Source organism: Triturus cristatus, chromosome 6 (genome assembly GCF_964204655.1).
Source record: "Triturus cristatus chromosome 6, aTriCri1.1, whole genome shotgun sequence".
Classification (NCBI taxonomy): domain Eukaryota; kingdom Metazoa; phylum Chordata; class Amphibia; order Caudata; family Salamandridae; genus Triturus; species Triturus cristatus.
The window spans coordinates 1012256415-1012282964 of record NC_140589.1 but is presented as its reverse complement, the minus strand read 5'-3'; the positions used below and the strand labels follow the sequence as shown (position 1 = coordinate 1012282964).

Here is a 26550-nt window from a genome sequence, read left to right as displayed (position 1 = left end):
AGTCGCCCCATTCCTGCAATAACTCATTTGATGTATCTTGGTGACTGGGCATTAGCATGATTCTCAGCCCCCTAGGTACCCTTTGTACTTCAAAGTATTTTTTGAGTGTTATAAGTTCCCAAGATTTATTTATTTCTTTGCGACTTAACTTCTCCCATGTGCGTAATTTCGACTTAGTATCTGTTTTGCTGTAGAGTTGACTGGTCCTGCGTTTTTTTCTCCATTGCCTTTCTCAAACATCGAGCTTAACAGTTCATTCCGTTTAGCTTCTCGTTTCTGCATCCTCTTTGCCTTTCAAACAAGCCCCTTGGTTATATATCCCAATGTCCTTTAGAGTGTGCTGGAATACGACCGTGGATTTATGTTACTTTTTCTAATCAGTATTTATATACTGCTTGTTCCCTCATTGAAACACTATTGCGGTTTCCAAGACTGTAGTTACACACCCGACACTTAACTGGCTGTTCACTTTCATGCGATTATTTTGCCACACTGTTAACTTCCGTATTCACACGCTTACCTCGATCTGTTTCTTCGAGCGGTGTGCAATGCCAATTATCTATTATTACTTCCAGCGGCCACTGCTCCCGGTCCATTTAATCTTTTCCTTGGTTCCACTTTTACCAGGACATGCAGCGCTCCTCATGGGTTTGTTTCCCTGTGGCAGAACCATGCCGCTCAATATACATACAATGATCTCTCCAGCCGGAGAGGTACAGATGGGATGAACTCTCGTATTCATTTCTTTTGCACTTTTTTTATTCCTTCAAAATAGCGAGCTGTTTTAGGCAAAGCAAGATCTACGTGTTTCGGAATGCCATGATTCCTTGCTCACAATCAACCTGGCTTTTGGGCACACCCATACATATATTCAAACAAGCTGTTACATCATTTCTGCCACAATTCAATGTGCCCCTATGCCTTCTGGAGGATGTAGTTTTTTGTCCTTTTTATATTAAAACATGAAGGTGACATTAAATAAACAAAATAATGCATATTTTTAAAGTCAAAAAAGTTTACACGGATGATTATTTATACAGTTTCGATCCATTTCTTTTTCTTTCTAGAAACGAAGACACTTAGGGCCATATGTAGGTAAATATAATTTACCGATTCTTAAATACCGAACTTTACCGAATCGGTATTTATGAATCGGAAAGTTATATGTAGGTAATCATTCGGTAATATTTACCGATTCGGTAACATTCGGTATACAAGAATCGGAATTTACCGAATCGGTAAATACCGAGGTGGTATTTACCGAATCGGTGAATTCCGAGGTGGTATTTACCGAATCGGTAAATTTCGAAGTGGCATTTACCGATTCGGTAAATACCGAATCGGTATTTACCGAATCGGAAAAACGAAATCACATGACTGGATGAAACAGCCAATCCTGTGCAACCAAACCCCACCCACCCAGGAAGTGGCCACACCCAGGCAGGTGCACACAATCAACAGACTCTGGAGAGGCTGGGAGTGCAGAGGAGATTCAGGGAGCCAGTGCCTGATTGTGCAGCTCAAAATCACAATGTCCAGCCAGGAGACACAGAGAGATGGAGGGGAAAGGAGGAGAAAGCAAACATTTAGCCCCAAGGAACTCCAGGTACTAGTGGAGGAGGTGGTGAAGCAGCACCAGAAGCTGTTTGGGAGGCAGTCCCTGCAAGTGCCAGAGTCGGAGAAGCGGAATATATGGCTGGGAATCCAGGCGCAGGTCAATGCTGTTGGAGTGACCCCCAGGGACATTGAGGTACTTAAAAAGCGCTGGTACGACCTGAGGATCGTCACAAAGAGGAAGATGGGGGAACTGCAGAAGGAGGTGGGAGTAACAGGGCACCTGCCCTTACCGAACTGGAGGAGCTGGTGCAGTCCACAATAGAGCACAAGAGTGTCGTGGGTCTTGGGGATGCCGACAGCTCTGCCAGAGCCGCCACCCAACAAGGTAAGACGAATGCACAGCAATGTAGCCCCCCCTACCCCTATCCCACATCCCCCATTGTGAAATGAGTATCCCACTCCAGTCCATGTGTTAGTGCAGACTTGCAATGCATTATGGGAGATGTAGTCAGGGAAACCCCAACCATGAACTGAATAGCACAGAACAACAAGGCATGGTACACACATTAGCCAAAAGCAGGCAGAGGACAATGTGAGAGTGTTACAGAAATGTATTGTGATGCTTGCAATGCAGGCCTTCAGGTACACTGAGCTGATGTTGCATTTCTGTCCACAGATGTAACATCGCGCAGGACTGCACATGCAACAGGAGAGAGGGCACACCGGCAAGACAGTACAGGGCTGGCCAGCACAAGTTCTGCCCAGATATCATTGCCACAGCCAGCATCACCACTACCACAGCCAGCATCACCACTACCACAGCCAGCATCACCACTCATGCTTGAGTCACAGGCCACATCACCGCCTGCATTTGTGAGGTCGAGGAGGCGTGCAGCTGCCAGGTTGCGAGTGTTGGAGACCTCATCTGACGACAGCAGGGGCCCGGATCCAAACACCATGCCCCAGGATATGAGCCATGCCACTGTGCCCTCCACCTCAGAGGGAGCACACACGGGTGCCAGACGGCGCCGCAGGTCGCGGGTGCAGAGTCCACCAGCACACGTTGACAGCCATGGGGTGTTCTCGGGGCTCGAGGGCAACATGTTGAAAATCCAGCACCTACAAACAAAGGCAGTGATGTCAGTTCAGCGGCAAATGCGGGGACTGAAAGCCACTTTTGTCAACATGGACAGGGGCATCAGCGCTATGGCGGTGGGGATGAGTGACATGGCAGCGGGCATGCGGGACATGTCCCAGTCCATCAAGCTGTTGTGCAGCAAGTATGATGCAGACAGAGCTGCACGGCGCCGGGAACGGCAGAGGAGAGACAGTCACACCAGGGCACTCAACCGGCTGGCAACTGCCACGTCACTACTCTGCAGGCGCTCAGTGGCTATGCAGGAGGGCCTGACACACTGCAGCAGCGACGTTTCTAGGGGGATGGTGCAGGTCACCAGTGCACTGGAAGTGCTATTGACAAGCCAGGCGGCCACAACTGGTGCTGGGGATGCTGCGGAAAGCATCGAAACCAGCAGCAGGAGCAGCATAACCCCCCCGGCAGGAGCAGCAGGCGGCATGGGGCTGCCACTAGTGAGGAGGCACAATCCGTGGCATCCCACACTGTAGCGCGTGGCCGCAAACAGTAATGCTGCACGGCATAGCCTAAGACAATTGGGTGAAGTAACCCTGGACTTGCTAGCAGTCATTACGCAATGTTGCCAGAATGGCATTTTCTTGGTGTTGTGGCGTAGTGCCGCATTATTAAACTACGTCATGACATCCAACAACTGGCTGTGTCCCCTTACTTACTCAGAAATAGTTGCATGTGATCTCTGCCCGTCTCTCTCTCCCATCTGTTGCTGTTGGCACTCCAGCTGCGTTGGCCTCTGGCTGACCTGACTCATCCTCATTGTCCTCAAAATCTGTTAGTTCCACCTCTGTACCTCTCTTCGTGGCAAGGTTGTGCAGCATTGCACAAGTGGCATTGATCTTGCAACAGATGATGGGTGTGTACTGGTGTGCGCCTCCGCTCTTGTGGAGGCAGCGGAACCTGCTTTTCAATAGTCCAAACGTGCGCTCCACCACGTTGCGTGTAGATTTGTGTGCCACGTTATATCGTCTCTCACTCTGGGTTGATGGGTGTAGGTAGGGAGTGAGGATGAATGACCGCACGGCATATGCACTGTCGCCTAGGTGAGTAAAAGGGAACCATCAGTCACATGCCTCAATACACTATGATTTGCAAGTATCATGGGGCGTCACTGTTACTTACCTAGCAGGTATCCTTCTCCAAATTCTCCGGCAAGCAGTCGTGTGTAGATCCCACTGTTCTGGAAGATGTAGGAGTCGTGGGTGCTCCCAGGAAACTTCGCAACAATATCAGTGATGATGTTCCCTGCATCGCAGATTACCTGCACATTGATGGAGTGGGTGGACTTTCTGTTCCTGTAGATGTGCTCAGTGGCAGCTGGTGGGCAGATTGGGATGTGTGTGCCATCAATACAGCCAATGACATGGGGGAACTGTGCCATGTGATAAAAGTCAGTTTTAGTTTTCTGCAGTTCAGCCTGTGTGTTTGGGAAGCTGATGTAGTGGTGCATTCTCTGCATCATGGCATCCAGGAACTTCCTGAAGAAACGGGACAGGCAACTCTGGGATACACAGCCCACCGCAGCTATCACCCCCTGGTAACTGCCAGATGCGAGTAGATGTAGGCTGCAGAGCACCTGCACATGTGGTGGTATGGCATGCGCCCTTCTTGTTGGCTGGTCCAGGAGTGGGTGCAGGTCCCTTATCAGGTCCATGATGGTTTGTGGGTGTAGCCTGTACCTTTCATGTATCTCTGCGTCAGTCTGTTGAAAGAGTGTGATGCGCTGTCTGTAGATGCGTTCCTCCCGTCTCCAAATCCTCAGACCTGCTGCCTGTAGACGTAGGCGCCTTGCAATGACATACAGAGCGGCCATGTTGTCCACGCTGTTGCATTTTGGGATTGCTTATATGCACTGTTGATGCTTACCACCTGCTTTCAATCTGTGTTAATTACTGACTCTTAATTACCGAATTTCATGGATTTCTTAATTACCGAATTTACCTACATGTCTTTTTCCGTTTTACCACTTCATATTTACCACTTCATATTTACCACTTCATATTTACCACTTCATATTTACCGAATCGGAAAATATGTATTCGGTAAATATGAATAGGTATTTTAGAAATCGGTAAATATGAATCGGTATTTACCGCTTCATATTTACCGAAAATTGGTTTTTGGCCTCCTACATCTCACTTGACTAAATACCGGTCGGTAACGGGATATTTACCGAATTTCGGCCGTTACCGACCGGTATTTAGCTACCTACATATGGCCCTTTATCCTTTTGTTTGTTTCTTTTTCCTCCAGTAGGAAATAATCCATTTGTTACTTCTTCTGTCCTGTATTTTAACACCTTTCTTTATCGGAGGCCAGATTCGAACTCACGCTCGTTTATCATTTTCCTCCTTTTCTGTTTTAAGCTTTCATAATTCTTTCCTACCATTCCTTCTTTTTCATTTGCATATATTGATAATTTTCTTTTTTCTTTTTTACTTTTATTCATCCTGTTCTTCTTTCCTTTTCATTCTCTTTTTTACTTTTTTTCTCTTTTTCACCCTCACCATGAGAAGCCCTTAAAGTTTACAAATGAATATATATATATTTGTATTACCTACTGGCGGTCGCCAGTAGGTAGTTATAGTTAGAACCTAGCTTCCATAAGAAACTTGTTTTTTGTTTTTGCAATAACTTTGGCCGATTGGACGAATCTTTGCGAAATTTTTAAAACTTATGGCCAGTTATGGTCAGCTCCTATCTTGAAAGTTTCGGGGAGATTCGGCAAGCGGGGGCCGAGAAAAAAGGGGGGTCCCAAAACATGTTTTCTCCATGTTAATTCCCATAGGAAACTTTAGACACGGCTGCAGCCCGAACTGTTGAACGGAATGACACCAAATTTGGGAAAATGGTAGTGCTTGGTTCAGAAAGCGCCCTTTATTTTTAAATGGTGTAAATCCGTTCAGTAGTTGCGGAGAAAATAAAAAAATAAAGGTAAAAAATCAATTTCCCATAGGAAACTTTAGACACGGTTACAGCCAAAACTGCTGAACGGATTTACACCAAATTTGGCAAAAAGGTAGTGCTTGGTTCAGAAAGTGCTCTTTTTAAATGGTGTAAATCCGTTCAGTAGTTGCTGAGAAAATCAAAAAATTTAAGTTTATTCTAATTGGCTGTCAACACTCCAAACCAGGAAGTGTTGGCAGCCATCTTGTGCCTCGGTAACCGAGGCACAAGAAAACAGAAAAAATAAGGTGCAAAACAAGAAAAGGGGGCAGGGTAGAAACCCCCTGACCCCCTAGGCCTGCTCAGGGCCCAAAAAAGCATTTAAAAATAAATAAATTGTGAGATGCATGGAGGATCCGCAGATCCGGCCGCAAAAATATAAAAAACGAAGCGTGGACTCCCGTGCTTCGTTATTAGTTAGCCCCCGGGTGGGCATGCACAAAAAATTATTGCTGGGCCCAGGGGGACCCCTGCAGCCCTGGGGACTGCCACCCCCTGGGGCTTTAATTATTTGTGGGGGGTACACTGCCCCACCGCAGCCCTGGGGACTGCCACCCCCCCCCGGGGCACTAATATGTAAATTTGGGGGTCTGTTAAGGAGCCCCGGGGACCACCACCTCCCCGGGGCTTTGCACAGATTGGGAGGGGGCCGCGCGGCCCCACCTGGAGCCTGTGATAGCCCTGAGAAGCGCCACAGAGCTGCGTTGCAGAGAGGTGTAGAAAGGGGCGTACCCTCTGAACACCTCTCTGCAACGCTGCTCCCTGGTGCATACTGGAGGTACCTGGTGAGCTAGTTGGCCCAAGGGACCCTCAGGATTGAAGAGGAATTAATTCCTCAACTTAAAACGCGCCATAGGGCGTGTTTGCACACATGTCACCTCAGGACCCACCCCCTTCCTTCACCACTGTGAAAACGTGCCCCCTGGCGAGTTGTAAGTTGGGGAATTAATTCCTTGTCAATCCTGAGGGTCCCTGGGGGCCAACTAGCCCACCAGGTACCTCTCTGCAATGTGTGTTCAGCATACATTGAAGGAGAAAAATGCATTTTCTCATTGTTTTTGTGCAGAAAAACAAACAGCACATGACACAGATATCCTTCCACTATGGTGCAAGGGTGCCTGGGTCACCAGATGGCTGCAGTTTAAGTAGCCGTGCAGACAGAAGCATAGATTTGCAACATATTTATGTACATATGTTGCATCCCTGTGCTTCGGATGTACAACAGCACACTGCAGTTAAAGAGGTTACTGTGGGATGCTGCAGCACTTCCTCATACTTCTGCACTTATACATTCACCATACGTTACTAATGCATTCATTCAGTCAATTACGTACCACACATAGATTCATCTAAACTAACACTAACAAAGAAATGTAGCTCTTTTTTTAAACCAGGAAAGTTAGTTCTTACAAGAACTTTTTTTTTTCTTCTTTCTTCTTTTATAATTTTTTTGGGGTTTTCTGAACAATTTTTAAATTTGGGGGGTTTTTCTGCAAAAAAAAAAAAAAAAAAACAAAACAGGAGAAACCAAACAATGAACTTCAGGGAACAATAAAAAAAAAAAAAAAAAAACCTTGCAAATGTGACTTTCTTGGCGGCGGCGGCAGATCAGATCGATCGACTGCTCACCATAGCACAAAGTCGCATTGCACTTAGTGCAGAGCACTTTTAAAAATTGAAATTGAGGACGGATGTCCAAGGTTTGGGCTGACGGATGCACTCTTGATGTGCTCAGCTGCGATGAGGTGGATGGCGCAGGAGCAGGAGTGTTTCTCATCCATCGGCACTCTTCTCGTGCAAGATTGTTTGGATGAAGGGTCCTCATGTGCTTCATCATACTTGCCGTGCCGCAAGAGTATTTCATGTTAGGATCCCCTCGCGACAGGACTCTTTTGCAAATCTTGCACGTGACCAAGGTGGCATTGGTCTTATTCTACCCCTCGGGAAAAGTAAAAAAAAATTCCACACCACTGAAGAAAAACGTTCTTTGGGTGGTGCCTCCGCCAAAAATTCATCCTCAGAAGAATGAGGTGATGCAGGTGATGCCTGCTGCCCTGAAGCCATTTTTGGTTGCTAAGTGTAAACTTAGTCTAAAAAATATTCTTCTCTCCAAAGAGATGGTGCTCAAAAGAAGGTCAAAGAAGAATGATTGAAATGGGTGGGGTCTTTCAATAGTTAGAAGAGGAAGTGTAATGAACCAATCAAATCTCTTTTTTTGCAGGTCACATGGGATCTGCGCACCCTGCGCTTACGCAGCACGCACCCAGCGCGCATCCGCGAAATTGAATTAAAAAAAATTATAGGATTAGATGTAAAAATATATCAGTTTTAAGACTAGTTTAGAGTTTGTCTTCAATTAATATTCACATGAAATACATATATATATATGTTTTTAAATGTTAAATATTTTGCGGGATCCGCGCACCTACTGCGTCATAGACGCAGATGACGCATCGCGGAAGCACGTAAACGTCGCATTACGTACATCGAACGTGTCGCGTATACGCTGGGAGTCGCGTACCGGTCGCATTGCGATCGCGCACTAAACACGTACCCAACACATACCATTCGCGGATGCTATCGCGTAGGGATCGGGAACGGTGCGCTTAGGGTGCGCGGATCCAAAAACATTGAAAAAATATATAAAATAAAATTTTGCACATATAGTTAAAAAAATATTTTGAAAAATATAAAAAAATATGTTTGAAAAACACATTAAGTTCAAATAATATTTTTTAATTTTTAAAAGAATTAATTGAAAAAATAAGTTTAAGAAATGGTGATAAAAAAGTATTTTAAAAAAAAATTAATTAATAAAATTGACACACTGAATTTGAAAAATATACAAATCCAATCAAAATCATTAAACATGATATCTTCAGAGATAAGTTATAGATAGGAATTAGCATTTAAAAAACCTTTGCAATTCACTGAAAAAACCATAGGTTTCATGCACATTATAGTTAGGAATTGGCATTTAAAAAACCTTTGAAATTCACTGAAAAAACCAAAGGTTTCAGGGGCGTTATCGTTAGGAATTGGAATTTAAAAAACCTTAGAAATTCACTGAAAAAACCATAGGTTTCAGGGGTGTTATAGTTAGCTGGACATTTCCCTCGTACAAAACCCTAGAAATTCCCCTGTTATAGTTAGTTCAGCTAACTACAACTCGCGCCCCCGCAATGCACTGCTGATGACGTCACATATTACATCACTCATGACATGGTCAGTGACATCACTGATGACATCACTGATGATATCTCAAATGACATCACAGATGACATTACTGATGACGTCCTCCATGTGATAAATTACTGCATCTTCTCACACCCTAATTTAACCGTTGATACACCAACTCAAAATTTCAGACGTCCATTCTCAAAACCATAGATACTCCAATACCAATAACTACATACCAACTTATTAACTCTTAGGTCTACATACACCTCCACTCATTCACTTGTACAGTCACTCATACTTACAGTCACTCCGTACAAGACTATCATATGCATTTATACACCTACATAGACACTCACACACCACCAATCATCCATAGAGGTACTCTCACACCTAGTCAGTCATGCAAATAATTATTTACACTCCCATTTACTCACCTATACAGTTATACACACTCAAGTTCACTTACTCATAAAAATAGTACCACATTCTTATGCTCTTATACAATCATTGATACAAGCACACACTCATCCATACAGCCACTCTCACAATCACACACTCTCACATATAACCACTTATATACTCTTACACGCATATATACTGCCTTTCACATATGTAGTTAGTCACAAATGTACCACTGAGATATACATTCAATCCCTAACACACCCATACGTACACTCACTCAACCACACAGTTCATCACAGATGCACTCTTAAAACCATGCACCCATAGAATCACCCACTCACACATCTATGCACAGAGTCACACACAGCCTACGCACACAAACACTCAGGCACCCATACAGATACTCAGACAACCAATCAATAACCCATATAGACACTCATATAGCTATTCACAAAACCATGCAGCCACTTATACAACAACACACAGACACATACAGACATTCACACAGTTTAGTCACTAGTCTGTAGTAAGATACATTTAATGACTCACTTATAGAGTCAGTTACACACCTACAAAATCATCCATTCACACACTTGTACACCCATTCATTCTTCAACAGGTCTTTCCCTATATATAGTAAACATATTAAAACTTTACAGAAACACGTACTCACTGGATGACGTCATCAGTGATGTCATCAGTGATGTCATTTGAGATGTCATCAGTGATGTCATCAGTGATGTCACTGACCATGTCATGAGTGATGTAATATGTGATGTCATCAGCAGTGCATTGTGGGGGCGCGAGTTATAGTTCGCTGAACTAACTATAACAGGGGAATTTCTAGGGTATTGTACGAAGGAAATGTCCAGCTATCTATAACACCCATGAAACCTATGGTTTTTTCAGTGAATTTCTAAGGTTTTTTAAATGCTAATTCCTAACTATAACGCCCCTGAACCTTTGGTTTTTTCAGTGAATATATATATATTCACGTAGACTTCCTGTCTGCCAATCCGCGGCAGAACCAACAGGCACGGACCTAGACCAGACTCAAGAAAGGTTTTTGACGAAATGTCGTGGAAAAAGCAGTGCAGTTTAATCCCAAATGAACCACAGGATTACACAGGCATAATGTCTGCCATATATATAATTTTACAGCTTTGCTGCTGGGAAAGCTTTTAGAAAGATTAGTGATTTGATGTAAAAGGATGTCATGGTTTTCAGAATAGTATGTATTTAGGTGTTATGTAGACAAATATTTTGCATTCACGATGAAGAGTTTGAAAAACAGATGGGTTGTCTATCACTATTAGATGATAAGGGTTCAGAGAATTTAAAAAAAAACGAACAATGGAAAGAATTTGTCAATCTAAAAAAAAGAAAAAAGGGAAGAACCTAATCTTAGCTAATATATCTGACAGAGTACTGCAGGGCAGAAGCATTTAGGTTTACCAGTTAAACATGATCCAGGTCTGATTGTGGAGAATAGACGGTTTAAAGAGTGGTGTACATACATAGCCAATAAATGCTCTAGAGATTGGATGGTCTCAATAAATGAAACAAAAGAAGAGATTCTAGCAGTGCTTATAAAAGAGACAGAAAAACTGGAAAAGAAAATACTCAGCAACACTACATTAAGAGATAGTAGAAGGAAATTAGAAACATTATATTGTGAAATATCAGCATTGGAGGAAGATTTGCTAAACAAAAGAAATATAGAAGTTAAAAGAGAATGTAAACATCTTTTCAAAAGAGAGAGCATACTATGTACAAAATAAGATCATTATAAGATGTTTAATCAATTTGGAGCCTGGCATTGACAATCAGAGAAATGGTTTAGACCAAGAAAATTTGCAGCATCTCTGAATCCTCTATAAGCAGCAACAACTCTGATGGAGACACAGCAAGACAATTTAAAGTATGGAACAAAGATTACTACATTTAAATGGTCAAAAAGGGTTAAATACAGGAAAAGAAGGAGGGGATGTGGTGATAACTAGAATTAACTCCAGGAACCTTCGAGGAAATAGCTACTAACAAGGAGGCAAAGGCACAGCAGAACAGGTACAAACATTTCAATTAGTTGATATCTCTAAACATAGTCTCCAACCAGAAAAGAGCCATTCCAAGAGAATGTTTTACTTTCAATTCCAATGAACATCTCAATGCATTTGAGCTGATGGGAGATGTATTTATACATTTTAGAAAAGACAGATTTCACAAATATATTCAAGTTGGAGATACAATAGATGATGGCAATAATACCAGATTATACCCTTGTCCCGCTAATTCACTCATAACTCAATAGAGCTGGTGAAAGAAATCTAATCAAATACCAGCTGAAGTGAATGACATGATGAGAATGGTAAGAAATGTAGTAGGCGCTCTGGATTTTCAGAACCCCTATTTGGCATATATAATTCATATCTTTACTTTGTTATACAGTGCTCTGAAAAGAAGCTGTGTAAACAGTGGAATAGTGTTGAAAATGATGTCTTATTGCCTGATATGTGAAGTAGAAGGTTCAAAGAAAAAGAGCCAGTACAAAGAGGACTTACATGATTGGAAATGATTGGATGAAAAGGCACTGAATCTCCCGTTGTGTAGAGTTATGAGAAATAGAATCAGAGATGCGTTTTGAATCCGCTGTGCATGACACAGAAACAGGAGTTACCAATGCCCATTTCTCTATAAAGTTTTAATCTAATGGCATGCTATAGAGAGTGGTGGAATTGATTTAAAATTCCCTTTCATGCAGTGCCGTTAGGAAGCTTTTCAAGCGATCAGCAATTCCAGTATGATGGCTTGGTCAAACATCATGATAGATATTTGAGATGCTGATAGAATGTAACATCATGACAGATATTGGAAGATGCTCATGAAAGGTATCTAAGATAAGGAATGCTGTAAATGTTTCTTAAGAGTGGACACGTTTATTTGGCTCCTTAATTCTACACCTACGCCTCATCTTTTTTCTTCTGTGGCTCTAATTAGCACTCATCTGTTGGAGGGATTATTTTAAATCTACTAGAGCTATTATGATAATCCAAGTTTATCCTTAAGTAAGATATGTCAGAATACAGTGTCTTATCAAAAATGTATATATACCATGAGGTCTCCACAAGATTTTTGTAACAGCGTATTTGAAAGAAATGGAGAATTGTAGGTTAACATGTACATAAGTAAATATTGTAGATCAATTGGCTATTCTATGTACATTAGGTGATAAACCCACCCCAGGGAAAAACATAATGGAGGTGAAAAGATTTTGTTCTGAAGAAGGATATATATACAGTTGATATGTAGCCAAACTGCTACATAGACAATCATCAACAGACTTTACTAGTGACATCATGTTGAACAAACGCGTTTGATAAAGGCATTACAACCAAGAATTTCAAATGGAAGGTTTTTAGAAACGAAAATAAAATGTAGTGCTCACTTGACAAGAGTGTAAAGATAGTCAATCAATCAATCAACACTTTATTGTTTAAGTTAATAAAAACCATAACAATATTCCAGTAAGATCATTAAAATTACAGTGTAAAGATAGGGAAAATAGGGTAGGAGGTAACAAATTGCACAACATGAGTTTTAAAACATATATTTATAGGTGTTAGATACGGTGTATTGATGCTAAGAATAAAATGCATACACTTTTTTGAAGTGCCCCAGTGAGTAGAGCTCTTTTTTAGAAAGATCATTTTGTTTTGTTATTGTTATCTCTACATAAATTTGCCAGATGAATATGCTACTTTAGTGAGCAAAGGGAACAATTTATAACAGAGTGATAGAAATTGTACATTTTCAGAGCTCTTACTTGGTTCTATAAATATTGCCCTTCTGATCATTTAAATATATTTATCTTCTCTTAAATCAAGAATCTTTCTCAAACTTCTGGCTTCATGTCAGGCTGGCCCCAGTGCCTTGGACCCTCTGTGGCAATGGTGCGCTTAATAAATAAAATAAATGAAATGAAATATTTTCAAAATGTAAAATGCAGCTACTGCTAGTTTTCTTTCAATTGCAAGCTTGGGTATGTCGGTCAATATTTATTTTATAAAGCAAAGGTGAACCTGCCATTCCCAGAATGCATAACTGTGGTGCAGAAATAACAGCCTGAACCTTTGCCTATGCTCCTTGAGGACAAGGGGCGAGTAAACAGATGTGCTATGATTTGGAATATCGGCGTAAATTGAATAATAATGCCAGGAACATCTGCAAATGTAAAACCTTACCTGATCGTTCCACAAGAATTTCAGTTTGACTGTGCAGTGTGCCTGTATATTGCAGGTGAATTCATGGTCCTTAAAAAAGCAAGAGGAAGTATCTCCCTACTGACAGCAGGCGGGGCTACAATTGGATGAGAGCTATTACCCTATACACAAAGGCCTGTTGTGACGAGTATGCACTTCTCCCAGCAGAAAGTTCTCACCGCTGGGGTTCTCTACCCATCGCCATTTGCTAGTTGGTTGTCATTCAGATTTGCCCAAATTTGCATGGGGGAATGCATATGCAAGATCGTTTAGGCCATGTCACACATAGGCTGTGATAATTGCTGGTAACACATTATTTTACCGGTGGTGAGAAACATTAAATTAAACCACAAACATGAGAAATCATTATCTTGAGTTTGCACTCAGGGAGCAGTCAATTGGAGTTTCTGCATTTTCCAGAAAACTCAATCCTCCCTTGGGATGTTGACACAGACCACAGAAGCGACCTTTAGGTGGTGGGACCACACTAGCCTTCTCTGCCAGTGGCCATTGTTCCACCAGCACTCATTGAAGTAAAGGTGGAGATAGTAACCCACATATACAAACGGTATTATAATAAAATCAATAAATCAATCAGTCAATTTGTAGAGCGCTGTTTGTCACCCATGAGGGTAGCAAGCTGCTGCATGTGACTGAAGGCATGTGGCATATTTGCATCAACAAAATAATCACAAATAGAAAGATAGCAATGAGGCTGGATTCTGAGTAAATTAAAGGGTCCATGAAAGACCCTATTTGTACAGGTTCGTTTTTATAGAACAATATGTGGTCAATGGCATACTCCTACATTCCTTTTGATAATAAGAATGCAATACATGCCTTCACGAGAAATCATAGCTGCCTCTAAATTCAACAGACTGAGTCAAAAAGCTGCACACTGATCTTGTTATAGTGTTTGCTCAGTAACACTGTTATGAATTCAATGCTTTATGAATACACAAAACAGAAAATGTTAGAAGTGGCTTATGCCTTCAAATTAAGTGATTACCCATCTGTAAGTAAGTATTCCAAAATAGTTGAACGGAAGAAGTAAGCAGTTTATTTAGCTTTATTTGAACACCTCAATTAGGCTCTCACCATAGACTTGCACCATCCAGTGCCATTAAATAGTCAACTGTAATATTGGCTCTGTGATGTGTTCATGGAGTGTCAAAAAACAAGATGAATTAATGTTTTTGGGATGGTTATATGATTCACAGGCATAGTTTGGAGTACAAAACAGGTAAGGAATGGGGACCCTTCTTTATAGTTCATCAGGCTTTCATACCACAACATAACAAGCTGAGAGCTTACATGCTTGAGATGTCAATCAGCTTGATATGTTCTTCACATCCCAGCTGGCTGGCCACTTCACGAAACTCTTCAGTCAGGCCTATTAAACCAAGGTCCAGATTGAATTCAGCTGGGAACTCCAGTATCCAGTATCTAAAATCCAAACAATACCCAAAATATTAACAAAATATTAAAAGCTGTAAAAACTGGAGTGTGTTCAGGTCAAAGATGATTTGGTGCAGATATTTAGTCAATTTTCATAGTGTTAGCTTTAACAGGAGACAACTCTCCTATGTATAGCCGCCTGTGAATTTCACCTTAAGGAACACATTTTCTCCACCTAGGGGCCACACCCTCCTCCACATTCATGCATACTGCATACTTAATTAACATAAAAATACTTTTTATATTTAAAACCAAGGCATCACATTTCAAATGTATTTAATTTATTTTTAGATTCCTTGTCATTACTCAAACTGTAACCTTGGCCTCTAATTAATGATAACTTATAGAATGCTTAGTACGATTATCCAAGGTGGTAGATGAGGAATATTATGGCCATTTCACCTTTTCTTCTGGGTGGGAATATGCTCTCTAGCAGTTCTGGAAGAAATAGTATATAAAACTCTGGAACTAACATCATGCGTTTCCTGCCAGTACTCACTCATCAATTTGAAGTAGGTATCTTGGGGCCTTTCATTGAGTACATTTTGTGAGTTTTGAAAATATAAAGAAATAAGAGCCTGATTTAGCATTTGCTGACATGGTTACTCTGTCACAAATGTGATGAATACCCCATCTACCTTATTACAAATGTCATAGGATATAATGCACATTTAAATTTGGTGGAAGGGATGTCTGTTACATTTGTGATGGAGTAACCTGTCTGCCAAACTATAAATCAGGTCCAAAGTCTTCAAACTAATGAGCTACATTGGAGGCTCATCTTCTTAGCTTAAGAGATCTCTGCTTATTGTAAATGAGACTAAGTGATAAGTAGCAGTATTTACTTCTTATCACAACATATTTTTTTCCCTGCAGTATTAGTTAAGGAATCTCAAACTCTGTTTGTTTTCCGACATACCGCATGAATGATATTTGGTAAAATCAGGTTTAAGAGATTTCCCTAAAGAAGACACCTAAATGAGACACACTATAAAGAGCGAAACACGAGTCAGGGTCTGATTTTATTTATTACATGCTGGCTTGGATGATATTTTAGCAATCCTAAGCTGTGAAACCTTGCCTGAAGGAGGTTAACGGTTTTGGTCATTCTTCAGCTCAGCATGGATGGCACTAGGTAATCCAATGCTTAAAATGTTTGCTGTAAAAATGGCAAAATACTTTGTCGCTTTTCTAACTTGGCGTGGATGGCACTAGGCTAATCCTGTGCTTAAAATTCTGCTAGAAAATCAGGTGTTTGAGTTGAGCAGTTTTAGAGTGTCAGTGGTGTTGTAGAGCACTCCCTATGAAAAGAGTTGTTCTGTACCTAAAACAAGGCAACTATCCAGGGCTCCCTTCTGGCAGTGAAATTGACGGAATTTTGGTGACTCTGCGTTAATCTTGCAATGGGGAGTCCTGACCGAATCCCGCCAATCACTGCGTGGCAGAATTGTTTCTCACACGCAGCTCCTGTAAGGGAAGTTGGCAAGCATGAGTGAGATTTGGCATCCCCAAGCCCAATTTCAAGTAGTTTGGAGGACATCCGGTGAGATTTTTCTACTGCGGGCAGTCATATGTGGTCCCAACCGTTTGCAGTCAGAAGGCAGCCGCTTGAGTAGAAAATCTACTCGAGTGGCACCAAAATCAATTATAATGGCACAACATGGTGCCATTTGTGCCGATTTTCAAGTGCAGAATGTGCTACTGGCTCTAAATCCCTGCATGAGCAGTGCAACATACTTCTTTCCACCTGTCGGTGGAACTCTGCAAAATCTTGCGTAGTTTTTATGTAACTGCGGAGTCAAATTCTGCAAGTGCCGCTGGGGTATCTTCATCTATGCCATGCAGTCTTCGCTTAGTGTTTTGTCCCCTGCTGCTCTGACAGAGGGAATATGATGTAATTAGAATGCTGGTGTGTGCATGGTTTGAGAGAGTGTCAGTTGAGTGCTTGGGCTGACCAGCAAGGATGCTGTTCAGGTATGGCTTCCTCCATACCTACTTTACCTGTTATTTGTGACTCCTACGTTAAGAATTAACCTGATCCTGTTTCACCTAAACTACTGGCTACCCTGCAACTTCACTTACCACAGTCATCCACCCCTACTCTCAGCCTGAAAGGGAATTGCTTAGACTTATATTTGGTGCTTCCTTGTGTCTGGACAAAGCTACGTCTTTCTGATGAGCTCTAATGAGAGTGAAACATGTGTCGGAGACTGCATTTATTAATTTCAGGCTCGCTTGGATTGTATTATGCCAATTCAAAGTTGTATTACTGTGCCTGGAGTGGTAAAAGGCTTTTGTGACTTTTCAGCAATCATGAGTGACGTAATATTTGAGGTCATAAGGAGTGCATTGCAAGGGCATATGTTATAGTTAAGTCAGGTAACTATAACTGCCAAATTTCATTGGTTTTGTACAAGTCAAATCTGATCCTAACTACCTTCTTGTAACCTTTGGTTTTTTCAGATAATTTCTAAGGTTTTTTTAAATTCTATGTCCTAACTATAACAACCCTGTAACCTTTGTTTTTTCCAAGTGTATTTCTATGTTTTAAAAAAAATAGTTGTCGCATTTGCAGAGTGGTGGAGAAAGGGGGCAGGGCCTCTGACCAGCTCTCAGGAATTCTGCTGTGTCTGACTTACTGGAGGTAAAAGGAGGGCTTCTGAGCCCCCAAGAAACCTCAGCATACAAGAGGATTCGATCCCCAAACCAGGAGTGCACCAGGAGGTGCATTTTCAGAGTGTTGGAGAAAGGGGGCGTAGCCTCCGAAGACCCCTCAGCAATTCTGCTGTGTGGGACTTGCTGAAGATAACAGGAGGCCTTGTTGGCCCCTAAGGACACTCTAGAGCCAAGGGGACTTCATACCCCAACCAGCAGTGCACCAGGAGGGATGCTTGCAGAGTGGTGGAGAAAGGGGTGTGGCTTCCAAAGTCCTCTCAGCTATCGCGCTCTGGGGTGCTTACTGGAGGGAACAGGAGGACGTGTTGGCCCCCAAGGACGCTTAGCATCCAAGGGTACTTCATCCCCCAACCAGCAGAGCACCAGGAAGAGCGTTTGCAGAGTGGTGAAGAAAGAGGTGTGGCCTCCAAAGTCCTCTCAGCAATTGCGCTTTGGGGACTTACTGGAGGTAACAGGAGGACTTGTTGGCCCCCAAGGATCCTGAACATACAAAGGGACTTCATCACCCCTCCAGGAGGCGCGTTTGCAGAGTGGTGGAGAATGGGGATGTGGCCTCTGAAGAGCTTTCAGCAGTCATACAGTGTGGGACATTCTGAAGGTAACAGGAGGGCTTGTTTGCCCCCAAGGACCCTCTGGAGCCAAAGGGACTTCATCCTCCACCAGCACTGTGCTAGGAGGTGCATTTGCAGAGTGATGGAGAAAGGGGACGTGGCCTCTGGAGACATGCCGGTCATTTTGTCTTTTTTTAACGATTTATTTATTTGGGGAGGAGGGCCGCGTTGCCCCCTCCGCAGGCCTATTTCGGCCCTGGGCACCCCCTGGGGCCTGGCCTCTAGTGTGGGTGCCCTGGTTTGACCCACCCACCCACTCAGCAATGTTGGGGACTGTGGGGTAGCCTCAAGGCCCCCACAGTCCTTGCTGGTCCCCGCCTCCAACGGAAGTTGGAATTGCTTTGACAAAGAGGGAGCTGCTAACATGCAGCTCCTTTCTATCAAAGCAATTGGGCTCCGCTTTGAGCAAGCGGAGCACAGTTTGATTTGGATTGGTAGGAGCGGTAAAGCTCCTGCCAAGCCATATCATCCCTGGGACACAACAGGAGCTGGTCCTGGAAGGGGGCAGTCCCCAGGGCCATCTATGGCTCCAGGAGGGTGGCCGCAAGGCACCCCTTGTGGCTTCAATTTTGCCCCTGGGAGGAGGTGCCGTATGGGACTCCCCCACATTAATTAGTAAAGAAGCCCCTGGGAGGTGGTGGCCCCCGGGGCATAATAAGCCACAGGAGGGGGGCCCATGTGTCTCCCCTCCTTTCTTTTTGCATAATATCCCCGGGACCTGGGCCACCCGGGGGTAAATAATTAACAAAGAATGAGAGACCGAGCTTCACTTTTTTTTCAGATGGGATTCACGGATCCAGCATGAGTCCAGCTGAAATTTCTTTACAAAAATGCTTTTTGCCTCTCTGGTCCCTGTGGGACCCCCAAAGAGGCCTAGGGGGTAGGGGTGTTTCTACCCTGCCCCCTTTTCTTTTTTTTAGTTTTTTTCCTGTGACTCGGTTCACCCTAGTCACAAGATGGCTGCCAACACTTCCTGGTTGGAAATGTTGGCAGCCATTCAGATCTCAGCACGAGATAGGATGAGGTCGCAGATCCTCCGTGTCCTAAGATATACAACTGAAAATTTCAGCAAATTTCTCCACTGCTGAACGGATTTACACCATTTAACAAAAAGAGCACTTTCTGGACCAACAGCTACCTTTCTGACAAATTTGGTGCAATTCCGTTTAGCAGTTCGGGCTGCAGCTGTGTCTAAAGTTTCCTATGAAAATTTAACATGGGAAAAAAATGTTTAGGAACTCCCCTTTTTCTCAGCCCCTGCTGGACGGATCACCCTGAAATTTTCAAGACAGCAGTTGAAGTGAGTGGTAAAATTGGTGAAAATTTCAGAAGGATTTGTTAAATGAAGTCAAAGTTATTGGCAGATGAAAAAAAGAACTTTCTATGGAAACTACATATATATATTTCTTCTTTGATGGATGTTTAGCGGCCTAGCCTAGGTCGCGGAGACGCCCTGCCGCGAGTGGTGCGGACCGGGTGCTTTGAAGTTTCAAGCACCGTGGAACAGAAGGGCCAGTGTGAGTTAAGCTTTATGGACTGTTTGATGGAATTGGCAGCCTGTACTCGACCCACTGGGGGAACACTTTGTTTCATAATTTGGGCACACCATGGCATCCACTGTGACATTATGCTGAAAGGAACATCAAGTACCAGCATGCTTGAAGCGCACACCCACCTGGGCGGGACTTGCTACAACTTATCATGGGTACCTTTCATCGCTGTGGTGTTTGTCGCATTCTCTGCCCATGATCAAGAGCACAGGAGTGCTCGAAACGCGTTGGGCTCTGCATGAATTGAGAAGGGACTGTCATTTTCGCAACAAGTTTCCTCAGATTAAAGGCTGTTAACCTTCTGTTGTGTGGCGTCTCCACATTTTGGCTTTCTTCTTTGGTGGATATATATATATATATATATATATATATATATATATATGAAAAACTGTATTCACTATGGTGAACATCTAAAGATAAAAAGGAATTGCAGCAAACCATGTGTCCTAGAAATTGCACAGAAAGATCTAAATGAAAGATTCAGGCAGAGAGGATACCAACCGTCTGTGTTGGACCAAGCACTAAGCAAAGAAAATACAATAGTTAGATCTATCCTTCTACACCCAAATGAAATGGCAAAAGGGAGGAAGACAAGTAAAAACAAGAATGAAATAAGGATGATTACCACCTACAATGCCTATCAGAGCAGGGTGAAAGACTGCCTGAATAGACATTGGTATTTGGTAAGGAGGGATCCGATTATGAGAGAAGTGGTTACACGAAAACCGCTAGTAACTTTCAGGTAAGCCCAGTCGATGAGGCAGGACTTGGTTAACAAAACTCCAGAACTGAAGACGACAGAAGAATGGTTGCGGGCAAGTGCGAGACTTTTTAGATGCATAAAATGCAAGGCCTGCACTATAGGACAGAACACCAAGCGAGTTAAGTCCCCATTACTCAAGAGCCCTTGGACGATCCGAAACCATCTAACCTGCAGAAACGACTTTGCAATTTATATGCTCCAATGTACCTGCCAGAAATACTATGTGGGCAGCACCATCCATATGGTGTATGTCCGAATTTTGCAGCATATGAGGGCTGTGACTAATAATGACAAGAGTTACCCAGGGGCAAGGCACATCAATGAGATACATAATGGTAACATTCAGGATCTATCTTATTTTGTAATTGACCAGATACCAAAGAGTAGGAGAGGTGGAAATCATGAGAGAAGGCTACACCAACTCGAATCCAGGTACATAATCCTTTTTAACACCAAAATCCCGTTTGGTCTTAATTCCAATGAGGATTTGTCTGTGCATTTATGAATGTAATCCATCATAGTAGGAACCCTCGGTATTTTTGATGCTTTTAATGTGGTGGAAAAGAGTAGGTCACTTATATAAAACAAGAGTTGTGGTAATAAGCAGTATAAAAAAAGCAACAAAGAGGCATAAGAAGTGTTGAAATATGGGGCACTAGCCCTTTTCACACAATTAGCCATAAAAGTGGGTACAATGAGATAACGGTGCTAAGTAATGGTTGTTGACAGCCAATTGGTCGGGGGCAACTACTGAATTACAGTGAAAAAACCTGTGAAATAGATATGACATCACAAGCCCACAGGGGCAGGATGCCCAGAGCATGAGCAAAAAGTTAAGTAGTTACCCTACCTGTACCAGACATGTGTGCACATACAGATGAATTTATATAAACACATCAAGTTTTCCAATTTTGCTGCCTCTGTTAATATGTAAAGAATTGAGGAAATTAAAGAATTGCATGACACCATAATATGTATCACTGCTCACCACAAATTATGGTTAATTTAAAAAAAAAAATGAATAATCATGTTACAACATAGGCCACTGTGGTTAATTTCTTGAATCAGCTTGAAGTCAACTGCAAATTAATTTTAAAATTTGTGACATTTAACAAAATGAATTAATGCTATAAAACAGTTGCAAATGGTCAAGCGCAGAACATTTGCTGCATGAGTTGTACTTCAAACAAAACCAGGGGGATGTAAATAGAGTCTTTCCTCAGAGGCATTGTGGACTGTGAACCTTGTGACCGGAAGAAACTGAGTATTGTTTTATTTAAATAATGGCTATTGAAATTGGCGCTTGATGTGTGCAAGGCGCTTGTCGCCAAAACGCGTTACAGAAGCAATTAATAAAAAACGCAAATCACAAGAAAAGTGGAGTGGTGTCTTTGCCGGCGTGGATACCTAATTCGGAGTTGAATTGGGAATGGGCGCCAGTAGGTAGTTATAGCTATGACCTATTATCCATAGGAAAATCGTAACATTCTTTACACAATAACTTTGGGATGCTCTGGCCAGCTTCTATCTTAAAAGTTACGGGGTGATTCGGCAAGCAGGGGCCGAGAAAAAAGGAGGGTCCCAAAACATGTTTTCTCCATGGTAATTACCATAGGAAACTTTAGGCACGGCTACAGCCCGAACTGCTGAACGGAATTACACCAAATTTGGCTAAAAGGTAGCCTTTGGTTCAGAAAGATCCCTTTTTAGGTCTCACGCCTAGAGATGCAGTGCGCAGCACTGCTCGCGCAGCGAGAGACCTCTTGTCCGGGGTTTCGAAACGGACCCTGGAATCGTACACGCCTGTGCGTGCGTTTTTAGTTTTGGCTTTTGTTATTGGGCTTTGAGTGGGTGTTTTTTTAAAACAGAGCACGCAATAGGCCAATGGCGGGCGCATTGCTCCACCCATGGCCTATTGGTGTCTGTTACGTGCACCAAAACCCATGTGGTTTCGATTATCGTGCCCAGACACGAGCACGATAATTAAAAACATATGGCTCACTGTGGCACACGCACCACTAGCGGGTGTGTTTTTTCTTTTACAATAGCGATCACTTTCGCGATCGCTTTCAGTGCCACTTGTTTTGTTTATAATAACTTGATCAACTGCTGTAGTTTCTTGAAGTAAAGAAAGAGAAGCATAATTACCTGACATGGAATGATAGATGGTTCACGAAATTAACAATTTACCAGCCTAATTGCTGTGCCTGACCTTGGCATGACTGCCTGCAATGGAGGAAAGTAGGAGACGGGAACGTTAGGCCAGTTACTGTTTCCAGGTTAATTTTCTTTCACCTTGTGTCGAGGCTTGGAACGCATGCACAAGAACTGAATGAGTGCCGATTTGCTGAAGTGTGGGTGGATGTCATCTCCGAGTGTACGTGCCCAGGCAGGTAATGCAGATGCGGTCTGTCCTCCCAGTGTTGGCTGCAGAGTGCCTAAGAAAATATTAAAGAGGCGGAGGCTGCGAGTGCAGTTAGCTGGGCACTGCGTGGTACTTCATGTTTGTGCTGCGGAGGCCGGGAGCTTGTGGCGGAGAGGCCAGGCTCAGCTACGGATATTATGAAGTGGAGCCATTAGGCAGCCAAGCACCAGGCCGGGGTGCAAGATCCTCTTCAGCACTGGGGGCAGCAGGTTCCCGTCCTCTGCTACCATCAGCAACAGCAGCAGCCGCAGGAAATTGTGAACGGTTGGGGAGACCCGTGTTGAGCCCATGAGCAACAGGTGAGGAGAAGGAAGCTGGCACGAGCGTGGTGGATACTGTGTGTGTGGTTTGCTATTAAGGTAGAGCGGTCAGACGTGAAGAAGCCATAAGAGGAGTAACATTGCTAAATGGACAGAACGTGAATTTATTTTGGCAAGGAGACAGTGGGCATCAAGGTAAAGGGAGTGGCACGAGCAGCCTGATATCTTATGAAGGCGAAGGCCTGGTTGCCTGAGAGAGCTGAAATGTAAACGGTGTTCCAGGCCTTTCATATCGGCTTTCTGGGTTATGTGTTACTGTGGGTGAGCGGCCTGGCAATAGGCAGGAATGTGTTTTGGCTTGAGTAGGTAGTAGGACAGTGCAGCAGCAATGCATAAGACGTTCCATGCATTTACGCATCTTCCACTTCATCCAAAAATTCATATGAACGTTTTCGCATCTGCTGATTGGTAAGGAAATGTGATATGGTCTACAGTCTTCATCCATACTGCACTGACCGCATGTTAAATGGATGAGACTTGACAGCAGTGTGGTCTGGTTGGTGTTACTAATTGTTCTCAACTGGAGTCCTAATACTACTGTCACCATTAAGAGCAGCCCTCAAACTAGAACGTGTTCAAAATGTCAGCTATTTCTCCAATTTACTGGTTAATATCACCAATGAAGCTACAACCTCACCCATGGGTTTACTCTCTTGCTGTTCCGTGGTTAACTGAAGTCACAGCTGACCTGCTAAATGACCTTCCTTGTGTCGTTGGGCACAGTTGACAGAAAGGCTTCAGGTTCCAGTTGTTGTTACGCTTCTGCTTTTCAAATTCCTACAGCTTACTTTTTATCAGGATCATTGTATCAATCGGTATTTGAGCACTGTAACAAAAGATCTTTACCAACCTGCACAAAGCGGTTAACATATAAACAGTTGATACAAAGTTTCATATAGGAACGGATTTGCAACTAGTGAAGATCACATAAGAAAAGTTTTGTTGTTCTTGTTGAAAATCTTTTTATTAATTTTGAATACATAACAATGGAGTGCAGCAGTACGTTATGTAGCATAGTATTCCTAATATGAACGACACAGAAAGGGGGGTTGCCAAGTGGATTCAAGAAACGAGGAGCAGATTAACATCATGCAGACAGACATGCTCCAGTGTTATAAGAGGATTTTTTTGTAAGTTAGCAAGGGGTTCCTTAAATGTTTTTAAATGTAACCATGCTTTTGTATGGTACGTGCAAAAGTTATGATTTCATTTGCTGTGCAAAATAAACCTATATCCTTTTGGACAAGGTGGATAATGTTACAGAGTTCGGTTCGGCTTTTGGTCTCTCACTAACAGTACACAAGAAACAAGCATTTGCAATGCAATAGGTCTCGCAGTTACACAAGTTAAAGCTATTGGCATTGTAAATGACAATGCCTTTAATTTATGTTTTTAAAATGCAAACAAATATAAAAGGCATTGTCATTTGCATTGTGAATAGCTCAAACTCACGTAAATGCGAGACCTATTGCATTGCAAATGCTTGTTGTTAAATTGTGTAAATCCGTTCAGTAGTTCATGAGAAATTAGAAAAAGAAAAAGTTTCAATATCTGGAGCCTAACGACACATCTCATCGTGAGTTCTGATTGGCTGTCAGCACTTCATCCTGGAATTGCTGGCAGCCATCTTGGGACCAATATACATGATAGTACTCCATTGAAATGCATTGTAGTGAATCAAAGATTTTGAGGGTTACCAAAAGGAGAACTATAAAGGGTGATAACAGACTTTAGTTACATTAGAATTCATTTGTTGATGGTATCATACTAATTTTAGGAATTGTGGTGTGTTCTAAGGTGATTTTATCCTGTGAAAAACCTTCTGCTGAGATATCATATATCATGTTTGAGAGAAAACTGAAGTTAAAATGAGAGCATATTTTCTGTAAATTCACATTATATTTCTCAGTCATGTGAGAATGAAGTCTGTCATTCTCAGTAAATCATGTACATCCAACAAGGGCAGAAACTGTCAGTTGATTCCTTTGTGTTCTACTGCAGCTTCCCAGAGTGTTCTAAAGAACAACTAGAGCGCTAACAGCCTTACTTATGACAAAAGTGCGGCACACCTGAAGCCATCTTGATTGGAATAAACTGGTAACACTTAAAACATTTAATTTAAAAAGGAACAAAATGATGGGGTTCATTTTGTCATAGCAATTATGGTTAGTGCTGTAGAAAGAAAAATTAGGACATGTTTCAAGTGTGATCTCAAATATCTTCCTGATATATTTCAACAGGAGCAGCCTGTCAGTTGATGCCTTTGTCTTCTACTGCAGCTTCCCAGAGTGTTCTAAAGAACAACTAGAGCGCTAACAGCCTTACTTATGACAAAAGTATGGCACACCTGAAGCCATCTTGATTGGAATACACTGGTAACACTTAAAACATTTAATTTAAAAAGGAACAAAATGATGGCGTTCATTTTGTCATAGAAATATGGTTTGTGCTGTAGAAAGAAACATTAGGACATGTTTCAAGTGTGATCTCAAATATCTTCCTGTTATATTTCAACAGGAGCAGCCTGTCAGTTGATGCCTTTGTGTTCTACTGCAGCTTCCCAGAGTGTTCTAAAGAACAACTAGAGTGCTAACAGTCTTACTTATGACAAAAATATCGCACACCTGAAGCCATCTTGATTGGGATAAACTGGTGACACTTAAAACATTTAATTTAAAAAGGAACAAAATGAGAGGGTTCATTTTGCCATAGAAATTATGGTTAGTGCTTTAGAAAGAAAAATTAGGACATGTTTTAAGTGATATCTCAAATATCTTCCTTTTATATTTCAACAGGAGCAGCCTGTCAGTTGATGCCTTTGTGTTCTACTGCAGCTTCCCAGAGTGTTCTAAAGAACAACTAGAGAGCTAACAGTCTTACTTATGACAAAATTATGGCACACCTGAAGCCATCTTGATTGGAATAGACTGGTAACACTTAAAACATTTAATTTAAAAAGGAACAAAATTAGGGGGTTCATTTTCATTTTGCCATAGCAATTATGGTTAGTGCCGCAGAAAGAAAATGTAGGGCATGTTTTAAGTGAGATCTCAATTCCTCTTCTATTTCATTAGAAAATTCTGACATGCGGACTGAAACAATCACTTTCAATGCCAGCAGTAGATTTCCAGTTAACTCTCTGGTGAGCAGTAGCTTTACTACAGTGATCTAATGAACAACTAGAGTGCTAACATTCTGAATTTATAGCAAATGTGTGACACATCTGAATGCCTTCTTGATGGAATCAAAGTAA

General features: G+C 42.3%; 1 protein-coding gene across 4 annotated transcripts in view; it reads right to left on the bottom strand.

The window, feature by feature from the left end:
* The window catches only part of RASGRP3 (RAS guanyl releasing protein 3), a 540454-nt gene that overhangs the window by 316940 nt on the left and 196964 nt on the right, over window positions 1-26550 (bottom strand). For all 4 annotated transcript variants that reach the window (XM_085611793.1, XM_085611797.1, XM_085611795.1 and 1 more), the window contains one exon: window positions 14809-14940. In XM_085611793.1, coding sequence (XP_085467919.1) covers window positions 14809-14940 — 132 coding nt within the window. The remainder of the gene's footprint in view (window positions 1-14808; window positions 14941-26550) is intronic.